We start from the raw sequence: 27146 nt of genomic DNA, 5'->3' as shown, positions 1-27146 counted from the left end.
AGTCTTCACTGATGGATTTGTTACTTTGCAAATATCTTGTACAGGTTATTATCCTGGAGATCATATTTGGGCACACAGAGTATTTAGTCTGCTTCTGCCTGCCTTGGCTTTGTTAGTAAAGCTTTCTGTCATTACAAGCTTCTGCGTTCCTCTGACTATCTAACCTGATATGACTAAGAGACCACAAAGCCCATAACTGTTAGTCTAGGTATAGTGCATCTGAGCCTTATACTGATTCCTTCTGTTATCTCATCCTCAGAAGTATTACATGTCTACAGTAACTTGGGGCTTTGGACTCTGTCTTTGTTGCAAAACCAGATGATAGGTACAGTTTAGTTGTGTTTTTTTTATGAAAAATTGCTATTTGTATAGTGTTGTCACATTATCACTAGAGAAAAGCGAGCTAAGCTCAGTGGACTCGGTCCCACTCAAAACTGTAGGGTAAAATTGGCACACAGAACTTTGCTAGGCTCGGCTTGCGTGAGCCTGGAATCAGCACAAATATAGGGGTGGATTTAAAATGCTGAAAAAATCCTATGCAATGAATTGCGGCCGCAATCTTGGGGAGAAAGTTGAGAGAGAGAGCAGAGAAACTACTGGTCCCATAAAGCCTTCACAAATCTTATAAAAACCAAGCTGAGCAAAGCATTCAGCAATGTGCTGACCTCTAACAAAGACCACCTGTTACTTCTCTGCAGAACTGTGTCCAGTTGGTGCACTACAGATTCAAGCAGTGTCACTGCAGAATGAGCATAAAACCTATAACATTACAATACAAAGCAAGCTGAGCAAAGCATTGAGCAGTGGTCTGTCCTTAGACAGTGACCTTCTGTCATGTCCCTGCATTATGGTGTCCAGGTGGTGCACTACAGATTCACACAGTGTCACTGTAGAATAAGCCTATAAAAGCTATCACATTACAATACAAAACAAGCTAAGCAAAGCATTGAGCAGTGGGCTGTCCTTAGACAGTGACATTCTGTCACCTCCCTGCATTATGGTGTCCAGTTGGTGCACTCCAGATCCCAGCAGTGTCACTGCAGAGCAAGCCCATAAATGCTATCACATTACAATACAAAGCAAGCTAAGCAAAGCAGGGGGCTGACCTGTGTTTAATAACATAAATACACATTAAAAGCATTTTAATGAATGCTGGCTACTATAACTCCCACCAGTCCACCACTGCCTACTGTCCTTTGTTCTGGCTACTACCACTCCCACCAGTCAACCACTGCCTGTTGTTCTTTGTTCTGGCTACTACAACTCCCACCAATCCACCACTGCCTCCTGTCTTGTGTTCTAGCTACTACAACTCCCACCAGTTCACCACTGCCTGCTGTCCTGTGTTCTGACTACTACAATTTCCACCAGTTCACCACTGTCTGCTGTCCCCTGGCTACTACAACTCCTATCAGTCCACCACTACCTGCTTTCCTGTCCGCTAGCTACTACAACCAGTCCACCACAGCCTGTTATCTGCTGGCTGCAAGTCCCACCAGTCCACAATCACCCTAGGTCTTGCTAATACCAGCCAGGTCTACACAGACACAACTTATGATCCTCAAAAAAGGGAGATCCCTTTTGCCACAGCGGAGATCCCGGGGGTCCCCAGCAGCGGGTCCCCGGCGATCTGACATCTTATCCCCTATCCTTTGGATAAAAACCTGTTGCAATTACCAAAAAAGGAGAATTTTTGTTGATAATTCTTTCAACTTTTCAATGTTTGCAAAAGCTATTTCTTTTTCATCTAAAAAGATATTCACTATTTTGAAACACCATCACCAATCCTGTTGCTACTCCCAAAAAAGGAAGAATTTTTGGAACGCTTGGAATTTTTTTTAAAACAAGTGTATTTTTAAAAAGTTGTTAGTTACCATGGGTTACCGCGAGTCTTAAAATCTGTAAGAATCACTTTAAAACTATTTGAATACAGAGTTATACAGTCATGGCCGTAAATGTTGGCACCCCTGAAATTTTTCTAGAAAATGAAGTATTTCTCACACAAAAGGATTGCAGTAACACTTGTTTTGCTATACACATGTTTATTCCCTTTGTGTGTATTGGAACTAAACCAAAAAAGGGAGAAAAAAATGCAAATTGAACATAATGTCACACCAAACTCCAAAAATGGGCTGGACAAAATTATTGGCACCCTTTCAAAATTATGGAAAAATAAAATTGATGAAAGGTGTCAACGCAGGATAGTCCGGATGGTGGATAAGCAGCCCCAAACAAGTTCCAAAGATATTCAAGCTGCCCTGCAGGCTCAGGGAGCATCAGTGTCAACACAAACTATCCGTCAACATTTAAATGAAGTGAAATGCTATGGCAGGAGACCCAGGAGGACCCCACTGCTGACACAGAGACATAAAAAAGCAAGACTACATTTTGCCAAAATGAACTTGAATAAGCCAAAATACTGTTTACTGAAAACAGAATGAGGCCTACAAAGTACCTACAGTGAAATATGGTGGAGGTTCAATGATGTTTTGGGGTTGTTTTGCTGCCTCTGGCACTGTGTGCCTTGAATGTGTGCAAGGCATCATTAAAGGGGTATTTCCGGGAAAAACTTTTTTTTATATATCAACTGGCTCCAGAAACAGATTTGTAAATTACTTCTATTAAAAAATCTTAATCCTTTCAATAATTATCAGCTGCTGAAGTTGCTGTCTGGCAACAGTGCTCTCTGCTGACATCTCTGCTTGTCTCGGGAACTGCAAAGAGTAGAATAGGTTTGCTATGGGGATTTTCTTCTAAACTGGGCGGTTCCCGAGACACGTGTCATCAGAGAGCACTTAGACAGAAAAGAACAACTCAACTTCATCAGCTCATAAGTACTGAAAGGATTAAGATGTTTTAATAGAAGTAATTTACAAATCTGTTTAACTTTCTGGAGCCAGTTGATATATATATAAAAAAAGTTTTTTTCCTGAATAACCCCTTTAAATCTGAGGATTACCAATGGATTTTGGGTCACACTGTACAGCCCAGTGTCAGAAAGCTGGGTTTGCGTCCGAGATCTTGGGTCTTCCAGCAGGACAATGACCCCAAACATACGTCAAAAAGCACCCAGAAATGGATGGCAACAAAGCTCTGGAGAGTTCTGAAGTGGCCAGCAATGAGTCCAACTCTAAATCCCATTGATCACCTGTGGAGAGATATTAAAATTGCTGTTGGGAAAGGCGCCCTTCCAATAAGAGAGACCTGGAGCAGTTTGCAAAGGAAGAGTGGTCCAACATTCCGGCTGAGAGGTGTAAGAAGCTTATTGATGATTATAGGAAGTGACTGATTTCAGTTATGTTTTCCAAAGGGTGTGCAACCAAATATTAACTTAAGGGTGCCAATAATTTTGTCCAGACCATTTTTGGAGTTTGGTGTGACTTTATGTCCAATTTGCATTTTTTCCTCCATTTTTTGGTTTAGTTACAATACACACAAAGGGAATAAACATGTGTATAGCAAAACGTGTCACTGCAATTATTTTCTGTGAGAAATACTTCACTTTCTAGAAAAATGTCAGGGGTGCCAACATTTACAGCCATGACTGTACATGGTTTACTAGCAGTACTATACTAGCAGTGCTATACAGGGCTTTAGAGTTCTTAGGCAGTGTTATTCACATGTTTTGAGGCCTATTTTGGTGCCGATTCATCGATGAACTTTCTGAAAAAGTTTGGTTCACGGAGAACCTGTTCAGTAAGTTCAGCGAACCCGCTTAGCCAAACCAGAAGTGTAAGCTTGGCAGCTGCTGGAGACTGTAGGAGGTTAGTATAGGTATTTTTATGCAAACTCCTGCCTGGGTGCAAATGTAACAATTTTTCTGAGACAACCCTTTTAGAGTGCCCTGTTAGGACATATGGAAGTCGACACCATTTTGAATGACAAGCTGCTGTTTCCTGTTACACAGATCCTGATGGAATGCATGTAAAGTGATGCAGTGTGGCGTCCTTGAGTTTCAGTCTTCAATGAAAAAGATCCGATGAATGATCTCTTCCTTTCTGGGTTTTCCCTGTTTGCAAAATACATGACAAGAGAAACTTAAGGACAGTGTTTTCCTTCATTTGTAGGTGACCTTTGCAAGTAACTAATATAAGCGTTGGAAATTACCATTCGAGAAATATAGGACCAAAAGCCATCTAGGCTGCCGAGTTTACATGTAATCTGTTTATCTAGTATCTGGGCAGAAGAGAACTCTAGTGTCATATGCTGCCAACAGTATATTGTCAGGTTGTCTATCACTTAATGTAATGTATGTGATGAAATGTCAGAAAAACTATCCTAAATACCAAGCAGGTAAAGAGGTTATTTGTCTGCCATTCTTAAAGCAGATAAAGAAACAAATACATACAAGATTTGCTTAGCAACTATCTTCAGCAGCAGATCCACTCTGAAGTGAGGCATGTATTCTTAGAATTAGACCTAGTGATGCAGGATCTATTCTTTTTGCCGAGAGGTCAGGCCCTTGTGTTATCGCACTGCAGCAACAGCCTGATGAGCAATGGCTGGTGACAGGGGCCGTGCTGCACAGAACAAAGATGCACATGAGTGAGAGCTTATCCTACAATGCTTCATGTGATGCAAGTGCTTTCAGGTTACACCAGTATGGAAACAAGATAAGGCTCCAGAGGTTTTCAGCGCTTCATTGCTTGTTAAAGAAAGGGCAGAAAAAGCACACAAAGGGTCCCCATGATTTAGTGAACATTCCTGCATTTTTATTGGTTGATAGTGGAATGTTCATACTGACATGTCATAAACATGATTTTATGTTGGCATGGGTACAGTATCAACAGTATTCTCATAAAAAAAAATGTGCATTTGTCTGCATAGGATGTATGGCAATAATCTGCTAAAAGCAATAGGCACTAACCCTCCTCTGGGCAGCTGGGAAATAAAGCAATTTGCACACTGATTATTTTCATTTTGAATTTGACTTGGTTTCTGCATTAAAGGGGTACTCTGGCGTTTAGACATCTTATCCCCTATCCAAAGTATAGGGGATAAGATGCCTGATCGCGGGGGTCCCGCCGCTGAGGACCTCCGTGATCTTGCACGCCGCACCCCGTTAAATCAGTCCCCTGAGCGTGTTCGCTCCGGGTCTGATTACTGTCGATCACGGGGCCGGAGCATTGTGATGTCACGGCTCTGCCACCGTGTGACATCACGCTCCTCCCCCTCAATGCAAGCCTATGGGAAGGGGCGTGACAGCTGTGGGCGGAACCCCCGCGATCAGGCATCTTATCCCCTATCCTTTGGATAGGGGATAAGATGTCTAAGCGCTGGAGTACCCCTTTAAAATCCTCGTGAGAATAGTTCACACTTTATTTATGCTGAGTTTTTCAACACATTTTAAATCTGCATCAACAATTGACATATCATTTCTTGAAGGGAATTTTACCCTGGGACATATTACATAATTAAACAGTAAATATGTGGCATGTATGGACCTTAATACTCTCACAGGGGGACATTTATCAAAGCACTTAGAAGGGTTTTTTTTGCTTAAAATTTCGCAAAAAAGTCGCATGTGCCACTACTCTATTTTTTGTGAGACTTTTTGATTGTGCAGTGCTCTAAGCAAAAAACAAATTTGAAACTTGCTTACCAAAGAAAAAAGTGATTTTTGACTGGCAGTGGTCAGAGATTTATATGGTGCGAAAGTCACAAACAAGTCGCATTGCATGAAAAAACCTACTTAATTTACTCCAGCTCAGACATGGAGCAGAAAAAGCTACTACCAAAGCAAAAAAAAATGGCTGAAACCAGTTGATAAATAAGTCGCCTATACGCAAAAAAATTGTATGAAAAAAAATTACTAAAAAAGGAATACATATGCAAACATTGATAAATGTCCCCCACAGTGTTTATGTGTAATGGTGCTTTGTGGGGGGAAAATAAGGCTAAATAATAAAATCTCTTTAGAAGGAGTGCAGTTTTTTTTTTCTACAGTTTTTTTTTTTGAGGGGGGGGGGGGGGGGGCACAACAATCATTTTGTTATCTGAGACAACATATTTATTGTGTTGGCCAAAGTATTTGCACATATTTTTCCACATTTATTTAATATACTTTATAATACATCTTTTATTTGGCATTTTAGCTTTTTTTTTTCCCTATATTTGGTACTAATAATATAGAAATCAGTGTATATAGACGCTAAGTTACTTTAATACTATGACAGTAATAGTAGCTTTAAGCTTATGCTTTTGTTGGTGTTTTAATTAATGGTTATACAGTGACTCCTAGAGAGCCATGTTGGAATAGCAATGGGTGTAGTCATGTTTAATAATACGCTGCAAACAACACTTTGTTACTGTTCTATGCAAAGTATCTCTTTTACTATGCAAAATCTATTGCCAGTGGAGGATTGCATGGCATATAGGCACATTTTTCACGGAGAGACATTACCCCCACAGTGATACGGTTATGGAAATTTACAGGTAAAGGCTAAAGTGAAACAGATTTGTAAATTACTTTTATGTAAAAATCTTAACCCTTCCAGTACTTATCAGCTGCTGTATGCTCCAGAGGAAGTTGAGTAGTTCTTTTCAGTCTGACCACAGTGCTCTCTGCTGACACCTCTGTCCATGTCAGGAACTGTCCAGAGCAGGATAGGTTTGCTATGGGGATTTGCTCCTATTGTAGACAGTTCCTGACATGGACAGAGGTGTCAGCAGAGGGCACTGTGGTCAGAGCAACTCAACTTCCACTGTAGTATACAGCAGTTGATAAGTACTGGAAGGATTAAGATTTTTAAATTGAAGTAATTTACAAATCTGGTATATAAAAACAGGCAAGAAAGGGGAGGGCACACTAAGGGCATGTATCACCTGAACTGCAATTTGACCAAACCTCGGTACCTGTCTTCGTGTCTCCTGCGGGGTGCTCATACACAAGTGTAAAGTATCAAAGAGGGTAGGTGCACTCACCGCTCGGCGGAGACTGTAGTGTGTAGGGGTCCGGTTCACCGGGAGCTGGATCTCAGCCTCAGAGGCCGGAGGAAGCACGCACTCACGTGCGAAACTGCCGGCATAGCCTCTGAGCTCCATACTTCATGCGCTATCGCTGAGATCCAGCTCCCGGTGAACCGGACCCCTACACGCTACAGTCTCCGCCGAGCGGTGAGTGCACCTATGTTTTGTCTTTTTGTACCTAATTTACAAATCTGTCTAACTTTCCAGAACTAGTTGATTAAAAAAAAAAATTCTATCAAAGTACCCCTTTAACTCGCGTTCTACTTTATTTCAGTAAATGCATTGAGTATTTTGATGTGTCTTGTATTTCTACATGAAAGAATTGCCATTTTTGGTGTATGTGCAGCCCTTGTAAATGTTTTCTTCAATCAGAAACACATGTACTTGATTTAGTAGAATGTATGCATTGATGTAACCAGACGATGTGCCTTTTGCTTTCTAGACTCCTCTCTATCTTGTAAACCATGGAGAAACTGGGCCAATTCGATGTAACCGGTGTAAAGCATATATGTGCCCATTCATGCTTTTTATTGAGGGGGGAAGACGATTCCAGTGTGGATTCTGCAATTGTGTAAATGAAGGTAAATCTTTCTGAATTCCTGTATCTTGTCTGAATACACTAAGAAAAATACTTTGCTAAGGAGCAACTACAGCCATAACTTGTAAAGTTGTGTACATTACATCGAATGCTGCATATACCTAAGCTAAAAATTAAGGAACTGGAGTGTTCATACTCTTCCTATTCTTAAAACTTCCATGATATTGGATTTACCTTATTTTTTCTAATCTTCTGTACTTATGCAGTCAAAATTGCGTGTGTTTTTTTTCCAAGTCAGTAACTGATGCAGCCAAAGGCTATGTTCACACACTGTTTTTGAACAATGAACCTAGCCAAATATGCACTAAATAAGGAAGTTAAACAGCAACATGAGAACACAGCCTATATAGGCTTTATTCACACACTGACCTCAACTTTTCAGCCGTCCACTTTTATTTTATCATTTCAATTTAGGAAATATAACCTGAACTGTAATTGGCTTATATTTACTTGGAAAAAAAGTGTCCAAAGAGTTCCATTAGGCTGACAAAGCCCAGTGAGTGTTCTTTTGACCTCCATTGGGACAGTATACATCAGTGTGCCAGTATAAAGCTATACAGTAAAAAATGTATAATGTGCAGTATGTTTTTTCCTTTTTACAATGAGATCCTATAGTTGTTGTATCTCACTGTATGCCTTGTCACAGGCCTCCATTGTAGGTTTAGGACAGGAGCTTTTTGTTGCATATACAATACAAGAGGCTATTACTGTAAGGTGTACTAGGCATAAAGCAAAAACGTTTCCATTCACTGGATAAAATATAAAAGAAAGTTGCAGAAGAAGTGTTGCAAAACTCTAAACAAGCGACTTGCTAGATCAAGTTATTCTTGTTTATGTTGATCCTTCTCCACCCCCTCCGGTTCATTAACTCTGGGATTATTAGTAGTATTGTATGAATGTATATGCTCATATACATTAATCATTGCCTTCAGCTAGTACAACATATTTAATTTCATTCTGAAAGGCAGTCAGTGTAAAACATGCTTTCTAATAATGATGTAAGCCAAGGTCTATTTAGTACCTATTCTTACAAAGCTCATTGTTTTCTTCTATTTGCCCCGTGGCTTTGGCTTCCTATTAGTCAGAATATAAAATGAAGCCGGTCTTAGAGTACATTGCTATTGTTATCTAATACTTCTAACTATAAAACATTTTATGGAAATATTCCATCAGGGAATGCGCTTGGTGTATAAATGTGTTAAAATTTACATTCTTTCTTAGCAAATATCATATCAAGCAGAAAGCAAGACAGGGCCCATCCTTCATACTTCTGAAATGGAAAGTGGGAAAATCATGTAAATAGTTTTGTGTGACTGGATAGATAAAACTCACTACGGCTAACATTTTTAAATGAAACTACCCCATGTTCACCATTGGGGTCCTGCTGTCAGGAGATGCTATGTCTTTTAGATCATTATGTCTTAAAGGGAACCTGTCACTTTAAAAATACAAACTGATCTCTTGGCAGGCTTTTATAGATTAGGAAGAGCTGCAGATTGGTTGATATAACAGATGATATATAGATTGTGGGAAAAGATTCAACAGAGAATGTCATTATAAGTGATTATCAGCCTCCCTTGTATACGTGTGCATAGAGTTAACTGTCAATATGTGACAAGACTGCCTACTGGACTCCTATGCCTAGAATGAACAAATCAGAAATTGCATTAAAACTTTTACCATAAAACACTCTCTCTCTCTGGCAGCATAAAACAGAGACAGCGAGCCCAATACCACCGCACATGCACAGGCATCTCAGAGAAATCATAGCTATAAAAATCTCTAGGTAACAGGGTATATTGTCATTGGGGTGGTCTTAAGCTGCTGCTCTCTACCCTGCCGGCCTTGAGTAATAGTCTCGATATTGCTGTTACATACTTGTTATGGCACCCTCTAGTGTTCTTTTGATTTCCTCTTCGAGTATCCACCTCATTAGGCTTCTTTCACACTATATGTTGCACCATTTTAAAGGGGTACTCCGGTGGTTACACATCTTATCCTCTATCCAAAGGATAGGGGATAAGATGCCTGATCGCGGGAGTCCTGCACCTGGGGACGTCGGGATAATGCACGCGGCACCCTGTTTGTAATCAGTCCCCGAAGCGTGTTCGCACCGGGTCTGATTACGGTCGACCGCAGGGCCGGCGGCGTGTGACGTCACGCCTCCGCCCCCTTGTGACATCACGCTCCGCCCCTCAATGCAAGCCTACGGGAGGGGGCGTGATAGCTGTCACGCCTCCTCCCACCATAGGCTTGCATTGAAGGGCGGAGCGTGACGTCACATGGGGGCGGAGGCGTGACGTCACACACCGCCGGCCCTGCGGTCGACCGTAATCAGACCCGGAGCGAACACGCTCCGGGGACTGATTACAAATGGGGTGCCCCGTGCATGATCCCGGGCATCCCCAGCTCCGGGACTCCCGGGATCAGGCATCTTATCCCCTATCCTTTGGATAAGGGATAAGATGTGTAAGCACCGGAGTACCCCTTTAAAGCCCTGTTACAATGTCCTTTTAACAAAAAACCTAAAAAACGTCCGTTACAAAATCCCATTCAAGTCTATGGGATTTTTTGATTATCTGTTATCACCCGTTATAGCCCGTTATGAATAACGGATGTTATTTATGATGGGAGAAAAAACGTTACATGCACTAATTTCTCTCCCGTAAGAAAATAATGGCGGGCTATAACGGGTGATAACGGATAATCACAAAATCCCATTGACTTGAATGGGATTTTGTAACGGACGTTTAATGGACGTTTTTAAGGGACATTATAATGGGTCTTTAAAGCGGAGCAACATATAGTGTGAAAGGAGCCTTACATTGCTGGTAAGAAGAAGATGCTTTTGGTGCTCTGATTCCTATTGTCCTGTGTACAATAGCAGGATTCACTCTGCTGATGGTGTACAAGAGTTTCCAGGTGATGGAACTGAGCTACTGGGCATGTGTAACCACTGGATATAAAAACATTGGGGGAGATTGATCGAAACCTATGCAGTAGAAAAGTGATGTAGCTGGCAATAGTAATCAATCAGATTGTTTCTTGAACTTTTAAAAAGGCCTCTGAAAAAAGAAAGTGATCTGATTGGTTGCTATTGGCAACTGCTACACTTTTCTTCTGCACAAGTTTTGATAAATCTCTCCCTTTAGGTGAAAAGTCTGAAAGAGAATTAAAAGACCAAAAGGCAACACTGTAGCAAGTATGATACAATGATATCTAGACAAAGGAGCATTTTATTAAAATTGAAAAATAATTCTGAGGCCTCGTTCACACAGCGTCATTTCTGAGCAGAATCCAGCGGAAAAATTATGCTTGGAAATTGCATTGCAGCACCATCCCATTCTTTTCAATGGGATTCTGTTGCACCATGCACACTGCAGAATTTCTGATTTCCCCCTCCGCAGAATGCGGTCCTATTCCCGAAATGTTCTGGCGTGCCCTGTGTGTGTGAACATACCCTAAAGTTGTGTTCCCAAATGCCATTGAAACCATGCGTTCACCAATGACCTCTGAGTGTTACTGATAATCCCGGCAACATTGCATGGCAATTGGTGAACGCATGGGGATGTGCTTTCTGCCACATGCGTTCACTAGCATGTGGGTAAATGGCCTAAAAGTAGTATTATATTTAATCATGGGGCCTCTCCATTAGGATTCCCCTGTGAAAAGTACCGTCAGTGTGTCCACATGACCATGATGCTGTTGATGTCCACAGACCAGTAATGACTGTGACAACCACTGTAAACTCACAGTAACACACGGTGTGAATAAGGCTTAAAGGGGTTCTTCCTTGTTTATACTGTTTTTTGTTATTATGTTTGTGTGTTATGTGTGTATAAGTATGTGTTTTTTTTATGTGTGTTGTGATTTAGTATATATGTATTTTCTTACCTTTTGTGAAGATCCGGAAGCTGGCCCCTTTTTCTTGCAGTGCACCTCGGCCTCCGCCATGTTGTGTTCGGTAAGTGGGATGTCGGGGGGTGTGTTCTTGCTTCTGTCCTTCCTATCTTCTGACGTCCGAGGCGAATCTTTTCTTCCTGTTTCTTCCGTGGCTCAGCGACGAATCTGCGACCTCATCCGGCGCATGCGCACGTAGTTTTATTTTTTTTTACCAATAGAGTTTTTTTTGTCTTATTGACAAACTGTCTGTGCATGCGCGAATACGCAAGTGCTACGCTAACAGCGTAGCGTACGTTAGGTCTACGCTAATAGCATAGCTTCGCGCAAGCACAGACAGTTTGTCAGACAATAAAGTTTTTTTGTCTAATTGGCAAACTGTCTGCGCTTGCGCGAAGCTACGCTATTAGCGTCGACCTAACGTACGCTACTACTTGCGTACTCTCGCATGCGCAGACAGTTTGTCAATTAGACAAAAAAAAACTTTATTGGTAAAAAAACAAACAAACTACCTGCGCATGCCCTGAAAGAGGTCGCAGATTCGCCGCTGAGCCACGGAAGAAACAAGAAGAAAATATTAGCCTCGGACGTCAGAAGATAGGAAGGACAGAAGCAAGAACACACCCCTTGACATCCCACTTACCGAACACAACATGGCGGAGGCCGAGGTGCACTGCAAGCCACTGGAAGAAAAAGGGGCCAGCTTCCGGATCTTCACAAACAGTAAGAAAATACATATATACATAATCACAACACACATAAAAAAACACATACTTATACACACATAACACACAAACATAATAACAAAAAACAGTATAAACAAGGCAGAACCCTTTTAAAGGTAATAACATTAAAAAAAATACCAGAGGCATAGAAACTATAGAACAGATATATGATGGTTTTTGAAAATGTGAAGCACAATTATACTATGTCCATACTGCATATAGATGAATAGGTTCACGTATGTGCCAGGAAAGCACATGGTGCACATGTCAAACAAAGACATAGCCTATGCTCTTTTTTTTTCCCTTTCTTTTGTACAGGAAGGCACAGAAAAGTGTGCATTGGGTACTACATAAAAAATGCATGCTATAGGTTTTTTCTATGTGGGCAGTGGCCAATGTATGGCTACTATATACTGCCATACATTAGGAGTGTGCATCAGGGAATAACCTTAACATCTATCTCTTACAATTACTCCAAATATCATGTGAATTAGAGACTCAACCATCCTAAATCCTTACTGGTGTCTCAACAGAGATCTGGTCTCCATTTTCTTTTTAGCCAGATTGATTATTAAACATTCTTTTGTTTCAAGACGGCTGATATTATTCTTTGTTTATGGTTATAATAATTATGTTTCTTTATACATTTAGGGGGGTATTTATCAATTTTGCCTGTTGACAGTTTGCTTTTTGTGGACTTTGCTTTTTGTGGACATGCACCAAATTTATCATTTGGTGCAAGTTGTTAGTAATTTTGGCTCAAATGTTGAAATCAGCTGTTCACAGCGCCTTTTACACAGAACTTACCACCACAGAGGACGCATATTTTACCCTGTAGAGCAGCCATTTCGGAGTCCCTCCTGCAGTATATCAGCAAGCGACATGAGTTATTTTCTTTTGAGGGGTTTATAGCCACCATGTGAAATGGATTTTATTTTCAACTTGGGTAGTTTTTTTTTTTTTTGGTTACTTTAGTGCAGTTGTCTTCAACCTGCGGACCTCCAGATGTTGCAAAACTAAAATTCCCAGCATGCATTTTGGAATGCTCTCTGATGACATCACGACCACAGTTCTCTCTGCTGACGTTATTATAATTACGCTATTATAACGCTTTATTTATTGTTGTCCTTAGTGGGATTTGAACCCAAGTCCCCAGCACTGTAAGGCAGCAGTGCTCATCACTGAGCCACCATGCTGCCCTTAGCATACATCTGCTATGCATGGTTGCTAAAATGGACAGAGATGTCAGCAGAGAGCACTGTGTTCGTGATGTCATCAGTGTTCCAAAAAGAAAGGAATTTCTTCTGTAGCATTCAACAGCTAATAAGTACTGGAAGGATTAATATTTTTTAATAGAAGTAATTTACAAATATGTTTAACTTTCTGCCACCAGTTGATTTAAAAGAAAAAAGGTTTTCACCGGAGTACCCCTTTAATGTATTTTGACGCCTTTACATTTTCTGACATTGCTAAGTGTGTTTTCCATGTGCAAAATTTCTTGGCGGTGATTTGCGCCAAAAAAAACCCTAAAGGCGCAAAATTGCGCCAAAGATTAATTGGCACAAATTATGAATTACTGACTAAAGTTAAAATCACACACAGGACCGTGTGATTTTGATAAAGTTGTAAAAATGACAGTGTAGAAAATGCGCCAAACTGCGCCAAACATTGCGCCAAAGTTACGTAAAAAAAAACAAAAAACATAGATCCTTTGATAATTACCCCTCTTAGACTTTGTGTAGGCCTGACATTCTCAGTTGCATTTACTGAGCTATTTGGCCCATGTTCACACACTGGGGAAAAAAAGCAGCTGTGGATGTTTTTTTCCACTGTTAAAAGAAAAAAACAAAAACAAACTGATGTTTTTGAGCCATTTACAGCTGAAAAAACGTCTGATTTTACAGTGTGTGAACATGACCTTAATAGGAAAGTAACCCATTATTGAGGGTGGATAAGGCATAGTAGCCTGCTGGTTAATGCACACAGTACTTACATAACATTTCTGCCTCTTTTATAAAGAAATGAAGAAAGAAGATGTGGAATGGCTTCAGTGTATGCTGTGCAAAATATTTCTCTCCACTGACTTCCAGATAACACTTTTAAAGTCCCAAGGAGGGGGAACTGGAAATGGGAAATCAAATAGTTGTTTTAATAAGCTCCATGTGCCTATGGATTTCATGGCTTCAACATCTATTAATCTTCCAGTGACAAGCTCATTTTCACTGAAGATACCATGCCATATTTGTCCAAGAATGACTCTATGTGACTCATAAGCAAGTATTTCTGTGATTTTGGATGAGTCCCAAGTTTTCTTTTTGTCAGAACAAGTCCTGCTAGACATTAGAATTAACTTGGATATCCTCATTTGAATCGTTGTGGTACAGTCCTTTCCCTAAAACAGTAATCTTTTCAACTTTGAAACTCGAGCCCCGAGACACTGATGCTGAGAGTTTCCTTGTTCCCCTTGGCAAGATGTGGCTATTTTAAATGAACAAAACTAAATAGGCCATCTCTGCTTATTTTTACAAGCACACATGCTGTATTTTTGGCAGAACAAAGAGCAACGTGCTACATGCTGGGGTTCGTTATATCTGTAGGTTACTGTGTTTAACATTGATAAATGCATGTTTTGCTAAAGTTATTCTCCTGATGTGGTTTTGCTCATATTTCGGGTTTAAATGAGTTTTGCTGCTCTTAAGTTTTATTAAAGGACAACTGTCATATGTTTTGTCCCGCACTATCCAAGGGTACCTGTGGATAGTGCAGGTGACGCTAAACATTTTGAGTCCTACCTTGCCCGGATCCGCTGCACCGTTCGCCCGTTATAGCTGGTTTTCGGTATATTCAAATTAGCTGCTAACTGGCAAGGGCGGGGTTACTGCCTTCAACTGGCACTGTGACGTAACTGCCGCCCGGCCCGCAGCACCGCTGGCTAATGAATATTCATACGTTGTCTTACACTCTCTGTCTCATCTCGGCCGAGTCCTGGGCAATACTGCGCATGCACCCTTACTCCAGCGCTGCTTCGGACAAATGAAGCAATGCTGAAGACTGCTTCCGTGTATAGTAGGAAATCCCTCGCATGCGCAGTATCGTCCAGGACTCGGCCGAGATGAGACAGAGAGTGTAAGACAACATATGAATATTCATTAGCCAGCCGTGCCAGTTAGCAGCTAATTTGAATATACCCAAAACCAGCTATAACGGGCGAACGGCGCAGCAGATCCGGGCAAGGTAGGACTCAAAATGTTCAGCGTCTCCCGCACTATCCACAGGTACCCGTGGATAGTGCGGGACAAAACATATGACAGTTTTCCTTTAAGGCTGGGCTTCTAGACACAGTGGCCCTCATTTACTAAGAGTGGAGTGTCGGTTTGTGTTACATATTTGCTTTTCCGACCTTTTTTCTCATTTATCTGTGGCTTTTTTCCAGATCATTTTAGTCGCAGGGAAAAAAAATCTGTTGCACGGTAATTTCTATCGCATGGTTCATCTGTCGCACAGTAAAATCTGTCGCAGAGTTAAAATTGTTGCACATAAAAATCTGGCGCAGGCATAAATCTATTGCAATGAAAATTCTGTCTGATTTAAAAAAAAAATAAAAACCGGGGAAATAAAAAAAAAATTAAAAAATAATTTGTATATATATATGTAGAAAAATATATGTAGAAAAATTAAATGGACAGTGGCACACCAGGTGTCAGCAAAAAAAATTTGATTTATTCCAAAGACGTGTAGGCAACGTTTCAGCTGGCTCACCCAGCCATTTTCAAGCCATCTATATCTATATATATTCTTTTTAATACATCTATCTATATGTGTGTAAAAAAATTATATATATATATATATATATATATATATATATGTAAAAAAAAAAAATAATAAGTTGGCCAGCACATACTGATACTAAACTACTGCATGGACCTGGCGTACAGGTGCATGCTGCTAGGCTAAATATACATAAACAAGAGAATACAGCAGCACACTGCTAGCACAAAGATACAGATAAAACATGAAATGCTATATTGCTACAGTGCAAAAAATGAAAAAAATTGAGGTGCCTCACCATTTGGCGGCCAAGTAGTTTGGACCATCCCACCGCGATAAGGTGACCTCATTGGGACGGACCCTACACTGTGAACATGCCTCTGTGCATGTTTGGTATCAGTATGTGCTGGCCAACTTATCCTTTTTTGTGTTATACATATGGGGGTTATACATATGGCTACCTCCATGCTGGCTCATGCACCCCACCGCTCTTTATAAGGTGCTGGATGTTCCAGACCTTACAAGCCTGGTAACTGATTGCACAGAGGCATGTTCACAGTGGAGGGTCCGTCCCAATGAGGTCACCTTATCACTGTGGGATGGTCCAAACTATTTTGCCGCTAAATGGTGAGCAAAGCACCTCAATTTTTTCATTTTTTTGCATTGTAGCAATATAGCATTTCATGTTTTATCTGTATCTTTGTGCTAGCAGCATGCTGCTGTATTCTCCTGTATATATATATATATATATATATATATATATATATATATATAGACTATTTTATTAAATGTATTAATAAATGTATTCCAGGCCAAAACTTTTTTTTATATATCAACTGGTTCTGGAAAGTTAAACAGATTTGTAAATTACTTCTATTAAAAAATCTTAATCCTTCCAATAGTTATTAGCTTCTGAAGTTGAGTTGTGGTTTTCTGTCTAACTGCTCTCTGATGACTCACGTCCCGGGAGCTTTGCAGTTCCTATGGGGATATTCTCCCATCATGCACAGCTCCTGGGACGTGACATCATCATTGAGCAGTTAGACAGAAAACTTCAGAAGGATTAAGATTTTTTAATAGAAGTAATTTACAAATCTGTTTAACTTTCCAGAGCCAGTTGATATATATAAAAAAAAGGGTTTGCCTGGAATACCCCTTTAATATCTAGAGATCTCTCTCTCTCTCTCTCTCTCTCTTTCTCTCTCTCTCTCTCTCTCTTTTTGCACCAAGATACTTCTGTGTGCTGCAGTTTTATCCTTCCTTCCTTTATATATATATATATATATATATATATATATATATATTAGGGATGGCCCGATACCAGTATCAGTATCGGGGCCGATACTCGGCATTTGCATGATACCATGTCCGTTACCTGCTGCTGTGCGGCCCCGCTCCGCTGTCCCGTTCTCCTGATCGCATCATGGCGTCCTATGGAGGGGCATGTGACATACATGTCACTCTGTTTCCCCCGTCGTGTTAAGCTGGGCGCAGGGGGGGAGGAGTGACGTGTATTTCACATGCTCCTCCATAGGATGCCATGATGCGATCGGGAGAACGGGACAGCAGAGCGGCAACACCCGAGGACAGCCACAGGTGAGCTGTCTACAAGAGGAAGGGGGGGGGGGGGGCTACTGTCTATAAGGCAAGGGGGGGGCTGCTGTCTATAAGAGGGGGGCCTGCTGTCTATATGAGGAGGGCCTGCTGTCTATATGAGGGGGGCCTGCTGTCTATAAGAGGGGGGCCTGCTGTCTATATAAGGGGGGTCTTCTGTCTATATAAGGGGGGCCTGGTGTCTATATAAGGGGGGCCTGCTGACCATATAAGGGGGGGCTTGCTGTCTATAAGAGGGGGGCCTGCTGTCTATATAAGGGGGGTCTTCTGTCTATATAATGGGGGCCTGCTGTCTATATAAGGGGGGGGGCTGCTGTCTATATAAGGGGGGGCTGCTGTCTATATAAGGAGTGGCTGCTGTCTATAAAAGGGGGGGGTCTGCTGTCTATATAAGGGGGGGCTGCTGCCTACAATGGGGACAAGAGGGAGCGCTGTCTACAAAGTGGTGGGGCCTGCTGTCTACAAGGGGGGGGGCCTGCTGTCTGTAAGGGGGACAAGAGGGAGCACTGTCTACAAAGGGGGGGGGGGGCTGTTGTCTACAAAGGGGACACGGGGGGCGCTGTCTACATGGGGGACAAGAGGGGGTGCTATGGGCGCTGTCTACAAGGGGGGCTGCGGTCTACAGGGGGGGCTGCTACTAATGTCTGCTTTTTTTTTTTTTTTTAACACATTTGCAATATTAGGTTTAAATCAATTTAACACCCAAGCTGATAAACAAGGATAATTGTTGTAATGTTTGAAAAATTATAACACATGAATACTTTTGATTCATGAAAACATTTTTAAACAAACAAGTCTAAACCATTTTGACTCACACAACTAATTTCTTTAGCTCAGAGTTTTTTTTCGACACAATTGACTAGAGCGACACAAAAACCGTGCGACAGAAAAATAACCGACGTGCGACAGAATAGTAAATAAGCCTGAAAAAAAGACAAGTGATATTGAAATCACTTCAGAATAAACACTCCACTCTTAGTAAATCAGGGCCATTGAGTGACACCTTGTTCAACGTAATGCAGTTGCAACACGAAGTGCTCATGCACAAAACAGGGCCCTGTGCATGGACACTTGGTGGGTAACGGACACTAAACTCTGTATGGGGCCTAGAAGCAGTGCCTTTAGGGGAAAATACTGCCATTCAAATTGATGGAGTCATATGGAGTATGCCATGATTGCCTATATGAAATTGGCACAGTACAGACCTCATGGACTTCTATGGGAGCCTTATTACGCTCTTTACAAAACATAGTCATGATACAATAGTGTGCAGCCCTTTGAACTGAAGTTGAGTTTCACATTTGCACTTCAATGGAAGTGTATGGTACTACTTCTCTCATTTTCTTCTACTAAAGTGACAATGGAAAATTGTAAATGTTATTCTGGACTATTACACAGGATAACTTAAAGGGGTAGTCGGTTAAGCTAAATCATTGCTTATTTAAACTATAACTAAAAGTTATTTATATCAACCATTTACTGTTATTACCAATCATGGGCAGTATTCATGACTGAACATGTGACTCACTCCCTCAAAAGCTCTTTCAGCTGCTGCTTGTGATCCAGTCCATCTCTTTCCCAGCTCTTTCCCCATCTCTTTCCCTTCAGGAGACTGATTCCTAGCCCAGGAGATGTGAGCCTCCTCCTGACTGATGTCACTGGAGAGAGCACAGATTGTAATCATGGAGCTGCTTTGTTCACACTGCCTTTGGATTCCGCTATTTGGAGTTCTGTCTGCAATCCGGCCAGAAGGAAAGGAGTTTAGTGAAGAAAAAGAAATAGCGCAAGCACAATTTTTTTCTCCACTAAATTCCTGTAAAATTACTGGATCACTAACGGACCCCATGCAAGTCAATGGTCCGTCGGGACCCGATAGTAGCCGTTTGCATCTTACCCGTTTTAGGGTCCAGTCGGCTCAAAAAAAAAAAGAGCCGACCCTTAATGGGCCGGATGCGAACGGCAGTGTGAACGAGGCCTAAATCAGAGCATCCCATGGCTCCCCAGCCCCCTGCAGCAAGTTCTATGGCTGAGTAAACAAACTCTTGTGAGTTTACTCAGCACAGACAGCATGGACTGACACTCTTCTGGGAGGGGGGAGAGGTAGGGAGTGGGACGAGAAGCAGAGACTGCGGGGGGGGGGGGGGGAAATGCAGTTCAGAATGAGTTGAAAAGCAGGAAGTAAGGCACAGTTACTAAATGGGGGAATACGGCTGTAAAAAAAAAAATTTCTGGCAGAAATACATAAAGGCAGACTGGTGGGTGGAATCCACAGCATATTAAGATTTATTTATTTATTTATTTTTTGCAATAGTTGGATAACCCCTTTAAGATCAGTGGCAAAAGTATAATATATATGCCTGCCATATGTAAATGTAAATCATATATTACCAATAATACATGCTGTTTCATACATACATGTTTTTCCAGAAAATTACAGATAATATTTTCTCTACTTGAAATAAATAAGGGATGTCTTAAGCTGCATTCACACCATGTTTTTGCTATACAGTTCCCGTATCAGGTTTTTGATGAAAAACGGATTCCTCAAAACTGGACTAAACTGTATCAAAACATGTGTACAAATTTTAACCTGTATACGGTTAAAAACCGTATATGGTTTGAAAAATAATGTCCGGTTGCATCCGTTTTTTAAGAAAAAACTGTATACATTTCACTCCATTATGAATAAAGTTTCACTTGTTTGATTGAAATTCCACAGAAAATAAATGTGCAAAGTCAGAAACCGTATGGTGCAAACTGGATGGAACCGTACCCACATACGGTTCTGTACGGTTCCCATTGACTCCCATGCAAAAAAAAATGTATACGGTTTAATACGGTTTTTCACCCGGACCAAAAACCGTGATAGGCTATGGTTTTGTTTACAGGAAAGAAAATGGACAAAACCGTACAAGACTCAAAACGGATGCAACTGGATGCATCTTTTGGCATACAGTTTTTAATGGAGATTCAATGCATACGGTTTTCAATACGGTTCCGTACGGTTTTCAAACTGAAAACGTATATGGGAACTGTATTGCAAAATCTTGGTGTGAATGCACCCTTAAGCAGCACAATACCTGGTCATGAAATTATTGTTTGGTGGTGCTTTCACTCTGGAACTACTCTCCTTGTTATCATTGCTCTAGTTCTTTAGGATTGTGTAAGTGGCTAAGTAGTGGGTCCGCTGACCTGTGTGGAAAATGACTGAACCATACCAGGGAGCGGAGACTAGGTGCCGCTGGTGTTCACCAGAGCCCGCTTCAAAGCGGGATGAATTTGCTGCGGCAGGCGGCACCCAGGTTGCTACCCCTGGCACAATCTGTCCACACAGGTTGCCCAGATGAAACTGGGGACTGGAGATAAATGAAGTCAGGATGTAGAAGTGGTCAGCAGGCAGGCAGCAAAGGAGCAAGGTCGGGTCACTAGCAAGAAGGTCAGGAACACAGTAGGCAAACACTAGGTACGCTTTCTCAGAGGCACTAGGCACAAAGATCCGGCAGCGAGCCGCAGGAAGTGCCGGAACTAAATAGGAACTAAATAGATAAGCACCTATTATTGGTGCACTGGCCTTTTAAATTTAGAAAAGCCAGCACGCTCGCGCCCTAGGAGGCGGGGACGTGCGCGCCGGCAGGAACAGGCATGAGGAGAACAGAGCGGGGCTTGCAAATGAGCACGCCCTGCAATGGAAGGAGGGAAACGGCCAGAGGAAGCAGAGAAGGCAGTGGAAGGTGAGCGGCAGTCCAGGGTTCGCATGCGGGCACGTTCCGCAATGCGAACCATGGCACTGCCATGAACAAAGGGGGACATGAGAGAGCGCTCCTGGCCGAAGCGCGAACCATGACAGATTGCTAGTTACTCCCCTATAGAAATGTTATGGGCCTGTATGTACATGGCCTCCAAATGGTATTAGCTTTAATGATACTGCATCAGATCTTATTCTCCCATCACAAAATAACGTCCGTTATTAATAACAGACTATAACGGATTAAAACGGATTATGTAAAAATCCCATAGACTATAATGGGATTTTCTAACGGACATTTAATGGCCGATTCTCAGGGTTTTCATAACGGAACATCAAACGGATCTTTAAAAAGCCTTACTTAAATAAATGACAAGATATCCTGAAACTTTTTTCACAAAAGTATGTATCAATCTCCTCAGCTTCTCCTGCTCTATAACATGATGCCTCAGCACCTGGACCCCCCACCAATCAAAACTTCAAAACATGTCAGAACTTTGTATGACATGTCAGAAGTTTGTATGACATGTCAGAAGTTTGTAAAAATGATAACTATCCTATAAGGGAATCTGTCTTGCTCAAGTGTCAAGCACCCTCACTTAAATGATTGACATTGAGCTGTCAGAAAGGGTTGCCTTTGCTCTCATTGTCTTCCTTTGAAGCAAATCTGTCTTGTTGACATGAGCCACTCCCGTGCCCTGGTACTAGCTTGTATACTAGTGCCTCACTGTCAGTCACTTGAGCAGCTATCATTTCCAACAATCAAGCTTTTACCCAGTCACTTTATTTGTAATAATCGGTGTTGTTAGTCTGTTTCGCAGTGAAACATTATCGCTGCCTATTATTTCAGTAACATTCTGTGTCTACCTGTTTACATTTTATCAGTCCCTCCATTCTACTTTCAACATCTGGACCATATTGGCAGAAGAGTGGACTATTATGAAAGACCAGAATTATCTCTGGGATCTTATGAATACGTTGCTACTCTGGATTACTGCAGGGTGAGTGCATTGCAGACTTAATTTCCTCTGTTTTTGTAAAGGCACTTTCAGCCTTGCCTTTTTATCTCTGTGTACCAGAACATTTCTAATCTTTTTATCATTTGGCAGAGAAACACATAACATTGAATTAAAGTATTGTATATTTAACCCTTGCATGGACAGTGGTAGAATGACAAAATGGTTCAGGGGATTCATAAATATTTATTTATTTATTCAGTTATATAGTGCCAATATACTCAGTTTGTCATCAGTCTTTCCCTCAGAAGTTTCTTCCTTAGTTATATAGTATAAACATTTTGGGGGAAAATTAAAAAGTATCACTTATCTGCGCTTTCATTGTATCAGTACAGATAAAGACATTCTGTCATATATTCACAGCTCCCTTTTGTCCATGTAAACAAAAAGTTGTACAATATCCAAGTTCATGCCTTTATTGGGAAAATGTAGAAGGGTTCCTGTCACACAGACAAGTCAAAAGTTTTCATCGGCTGAGACCCCCACCAATCTCTAGCTATAGCCAATGAAAGTGTGCACTTCTCTCCTCAGCTTGCCTCCCAGTCCAACTTATTGTAGGAGAGGGGCTCCATTATAAGTCTATGGAGCATATCTCCTGCAGCCAGTTGGACTGAGCAGCAAGACCAGCTATAGCCAGAGATCATAGGGAGTCTCAGCACTGAGACTCCTACTGATCAAAACTTTTGGCATGTCTGTGTGACATATTAAAAGGTTTTTTTTACTGACTCCTAAATGATAAGGTCTTGTAAACAAGGCCCTCCCCTCTTTTGCTTGAATATTCAGTGTGTAAATAAAGCTTTAAAATAGCCAGTTCATATGTATGAGCTGTGTATAAGAAACCTCCCATTATCATTTACTTTGCTTCCACCTTCCTTGGGAAACCATACCTTAAAGAGTACCTGTCACCAAACTAATTATGCTAAACTAACTCACACAATGTTCCCTAACTACACCTAACTCCCTTATTTCGAACCTTTCTTCTTGCTCACATAGTGTAAGTTGCCAGCAGGAGGATGTGGGCGTGCCCTAGCAGGCGCAACATCATTGAAGCCTGCTGGGGGACCGCTTCCATCCTCACATCATCTCTACTGTGATCCAAGTTGGGAGTGCGCAGAGATGCTTAGCCTATGGCATCTCTAGGTGCTTTACGTGAAGCATGTGCTTTACATGGAGGAGGAGTATAGGAGCGAAGACCTCCTGTGCCTAGCACTGCTGTGCACCTGCTGTTGATTGACTGAGGACGCATAAAATATGGTGGCCATGTCAGGGAGCGTGTGGCGCAGCGTGCACAGCGCTCACCCCACCTGTCTGATAGGCAGTGAGCAAGAGCGGTGCCGAACCACTTCCTGAGTTTGGTCTCCGGCCAGGCGGGAGGAGACCAAACTCACTGTATTTATAGCGCCGGATAACAGAACAGAGCCACCTAGTTGTCGTTTTTTCAAATCAATATTAAACATATAATAATTTTTAATGAAAGTGTTTTACTTGGTGATAGGTACTCTTTAAAATATTATTTTGGAAACTTTTATTATTCTCAATATTTTTGTCTTATTAACAAATGGGAATATTGTTTTAACCATTCATATACTTAACTGATATATATATTTTCCAGAAAAACAAACCTACCAATCCACCTGCCTTTATATTCATGATAGATGTGTCCTACAGTAACATTAAAAATGGCATTGTCCGCTTGATTTGTGAGGAGCTGAAGACTGTATTGGATAGACTGCCAAGGTAATGCTGGTTTCAGATACAATTATTCAGACTGGATTTCATATGGATTTCATTGGAAAATGTGTATTCAGTATTACCTTATTACCTTATTATGTCCATACTGGTAATCTAGATATAGAGCAAACTAGCAATTTGCAGACTGGCTGAGTATGCTGTAAGAGATTCAGATTAACCATTTATCAGCAGCTGTCCCCCTTTAGCAGTTTAAAGGGATACTCCAGAGGAAACAAAATGTTTTTAAATCAACTGGTGCCAAACAGATTTGTAAATTACTTGTGTTTTTAAATGGTAATCCTTCCAGTACTTATCAGTTGTTGTATACTACAGAGGAAGTTGTGTAGTTCTTTCCAGTCTGACCACAGTGCTCTCTGCAGACACCTCTGTCCATGTCAGGAACTGTCCAGAGCAAAAGCAAGTACCCATAGAAAACCTATCCTGCTCTGAAAAGTTGATTTGAAAACTACAGGCTTGTAGTTTTGCAAGCCATATTACAGATGTATTCTCTATAACAGGGTGCTGTACAAAGGCACTATAGGGCAGCACACAGAGTGAAAGTAGGGGGGTCTTAGGGAATCTTCTTGTTACCTTACACTCTCAGAATATAATATTTGGAGTACATAACTTCCTAACTAATCATGCTCTTCCTTATTGACAAGTGCATTGTGTGACCTAGATACTGACTAATCTTTCTTCAAAAATGATTTCAGAATAGGAATTAGGTTACTTGATCTGTGATCCATTCATTGAAGTCCACTGGGCCACTGTATGAATTTTCATTGAATGGTTTTCTTAGCAGATTAAAGATATACAGTCATGGCCATAAATGTTGGCACCCCTGAATTTTTTCAAGAAAATGAAGTATTTCTCACAGAAAAGGATTGCAGTAACACATGTTCTTCTATACACATGTTTATTCCCTTTGTGTGTTTTGGAACTAAACCAAAAAAGGGAGGAAAAAAAGAAAATTGGACATAATGTCACACCATACTCCAAAAATGGGCTGGACAAAATTATTGGCACCCTTGGTTGCATACCCTTTGGAAAAAATAACTGAAATCAGTTGCTTCCTATAACCATCAATAAGCTTCTTACACCTCTCAGCCGGAATGTTGAACCACTCTTCCTTTGCAAACTGCTCCAGGTCTCTCTTATTGGAAGGGCGCCTTTTCCTAACAGCCATTTTAACCCCTTAACGACAATGGACGTAATGGTGCCGTGGTACTTAACGCACCATGGCTTACATTTATGTTCCGCCATGACCGCGAGCACCGGACCAGTGCTCGCGTCATGCACTGCAGGTCTCGGCTGCTATCAGCAGCCAGGGACCCGCCGGTAATGGCGGACATCTGCGATCGCGCAGATGTCCGCCATTAACCCCTCAGATGCAGTGATCAATACAGATCACAGCATCTGCGGTAGTGCGGTACTTTAAATGGATGATCAGATCGCCCGCAGTGCTGCCGCGGGGATCCAATCTTCCAGCATGGCGGCCGGAGGTCCCCTCACCTGGCTCCGGCCATCTCCCGGGGTCTTCTGCTCTGGTCTGAGATCGAGCAGACCAGACCAGAAGATGACCGATAACACTGATCAGTGCTTTGCCCTATGCATAGCACTAAACAGTATTAGCAATCAAAGGATTGCTATAGATAGTCCCCTATGGGGACTACTAAAGTGTAAAAATGAAAGTAAAATAAGTAAAAAATAATAATAATTAGAAAAATCCCCTCCCCCTATAAAAATGCTAAGTTTCCTTTTTTTCCCATTTTACCCCCATAAAGTGTAAAAAAATAATTATTAATACACATATTTGATATCGCCGCGTGCGTAAATGTCCAAACTATTCAAATATAATGTTATTGATCCTGTACAGTGAACGGTGTGAACGTAGAAAAAAAAAATTGCTGCTTTTTTGTCACATTTTATTCAAAAAAAATAAAATAATTAATAAAAGTTTTATATCCACAAATGTGGTATCAATAAAAAGTACAGATCATGGCGCAAAAAAATGAGCCCTCATACCGCCGCTTATACGGAAAAATGAAAAAGTTATAGGTTGCCAAAAGGATTTTAAATATATTAATTTGGTTAAAAAAAGTGCAACAATAACAGAAAAGTATGTAATCCTGGGTATAATTTTAATCGTATTGACCCACAGAATAAAGAACACATGTCATTTTTACCGTAAATTGTACGGCGTGAAAACGAAACTTTCCAAAATTTGCAAAATTGGGGTTTTCTTTTTCATTTCCCCACACAAATAGTATTTTTTTGGTTGCACCATACATTTTATGGTAAAATGAGTGATATCATTATGCAGGACAACTGGTCGTGCAAAAAACAAGCCCTCATACTAGTCTGTGGATGAAAATTTAAATAGTTACGATTTTTAGAAGACGAGGAGGAAAAAAGGAAAATGCGAAAATAAAATTGGCCTGGTCCTTAAAGGGGTAGTCCAGTGGTGAAAAACGTATCCCCTATCCTAAGGATAGGGGATAAGTTTCAGATTGTGGGAGGGTCCGACCGCTGAGGCTGTGCGGGGCCCCGGCTCGTCGGACAGATAGCGTTTGTTTACCACCGCACGAAGCGGCGGCTGACACGCCCCCTCAATACATCGCTATGGCAGAGCCGGAGATTGCCGAAGATTGCCTATGAGTTGTATTGAGGGAGCGTGTCAGCCGCCGCTTCGTGCAGTGGTCAACACGCCCCCTTCCCACGGGCCGTCGGGGGGGGGGGCAGCGGTCGGACCCCCCGTGATCTGAAACTGATCCCTTTTCTTTGTAGGCCTCATTCTGTTTTCGATAAACAGTAGAATGATGTGCTTTACCAAAAAGCTCTATCTTAGTCTCATCTGTCCACAAGACATTTTCCCAGAAGGATTTTGTCTTACTCAAGTTCATTTTGGCAAAATGTAGTCTTGCTTTTTTTCGTCTCTGTGTCAGCAGTGGGGTCCTCCTGGGTCTCCTGCCATAGCGTTTCATTTCATTTACATGTTGATGGATAGTTTGCACTGACACTGATGCTCCCTGAGCCTGCAGAACAGCTTGAATATCTTTGGAACTTGTTTGGGGCTGCTT

General features: G+C 41.4%; 1 protein-coding gene across 7 annotated transcripts in view; it reads left to right on the top strand.

Annotated features, from left to right (window-relative positions):
* The window catches only part of SEC24D (SEC24 homolog D, COPII coat complex component), a 124789-nt gene that overhangs the window by 59910 nt on the left and 37733 nt on the right, over positions 1 to 27146 (top strand). For all 7 annotated transcript variants that reach the window (XM_056565687.1, XM_056565714.1, XM_056565677.1 and 4 more), the window contains exons 9-11: positions 7412 to 7550; positions 22205 to 22320; positions 23948 to 24072. In XM_056565687.1, coding sequence (XP_056421662.1) covers positions 7412 to 7550; positions 22205 to 22320; positions 23948 to 24072 — 380 coding nt within the window. The remainder of the gene's footprint in view (positions 1 to 7411; positions 7551 to 22204; positions 22321 to 23947; positions 24073 to 27146) is intronic.

The sequence above is a fragment of the Hyla sarda genome, chromosome 1 (genome assembly GCF_029499605.1).
Source record: "Hyla sarda isolate aHylSar1 chromosome 1, aHylSar1.hap1, whole genome shotgun sequence".
In the NCBI taxonomy this organism is placed as follows: domain Eukaryota; kingdom Metazoa; phylum Chordata; class Amphibia; order Anura; family Hylidae; genus Hyla; species Hyla sarda.
Note: the sequence above shows the minus strand (reverse complement) of the source record. Positions and strands in the feature narration are given on the sequence as shown.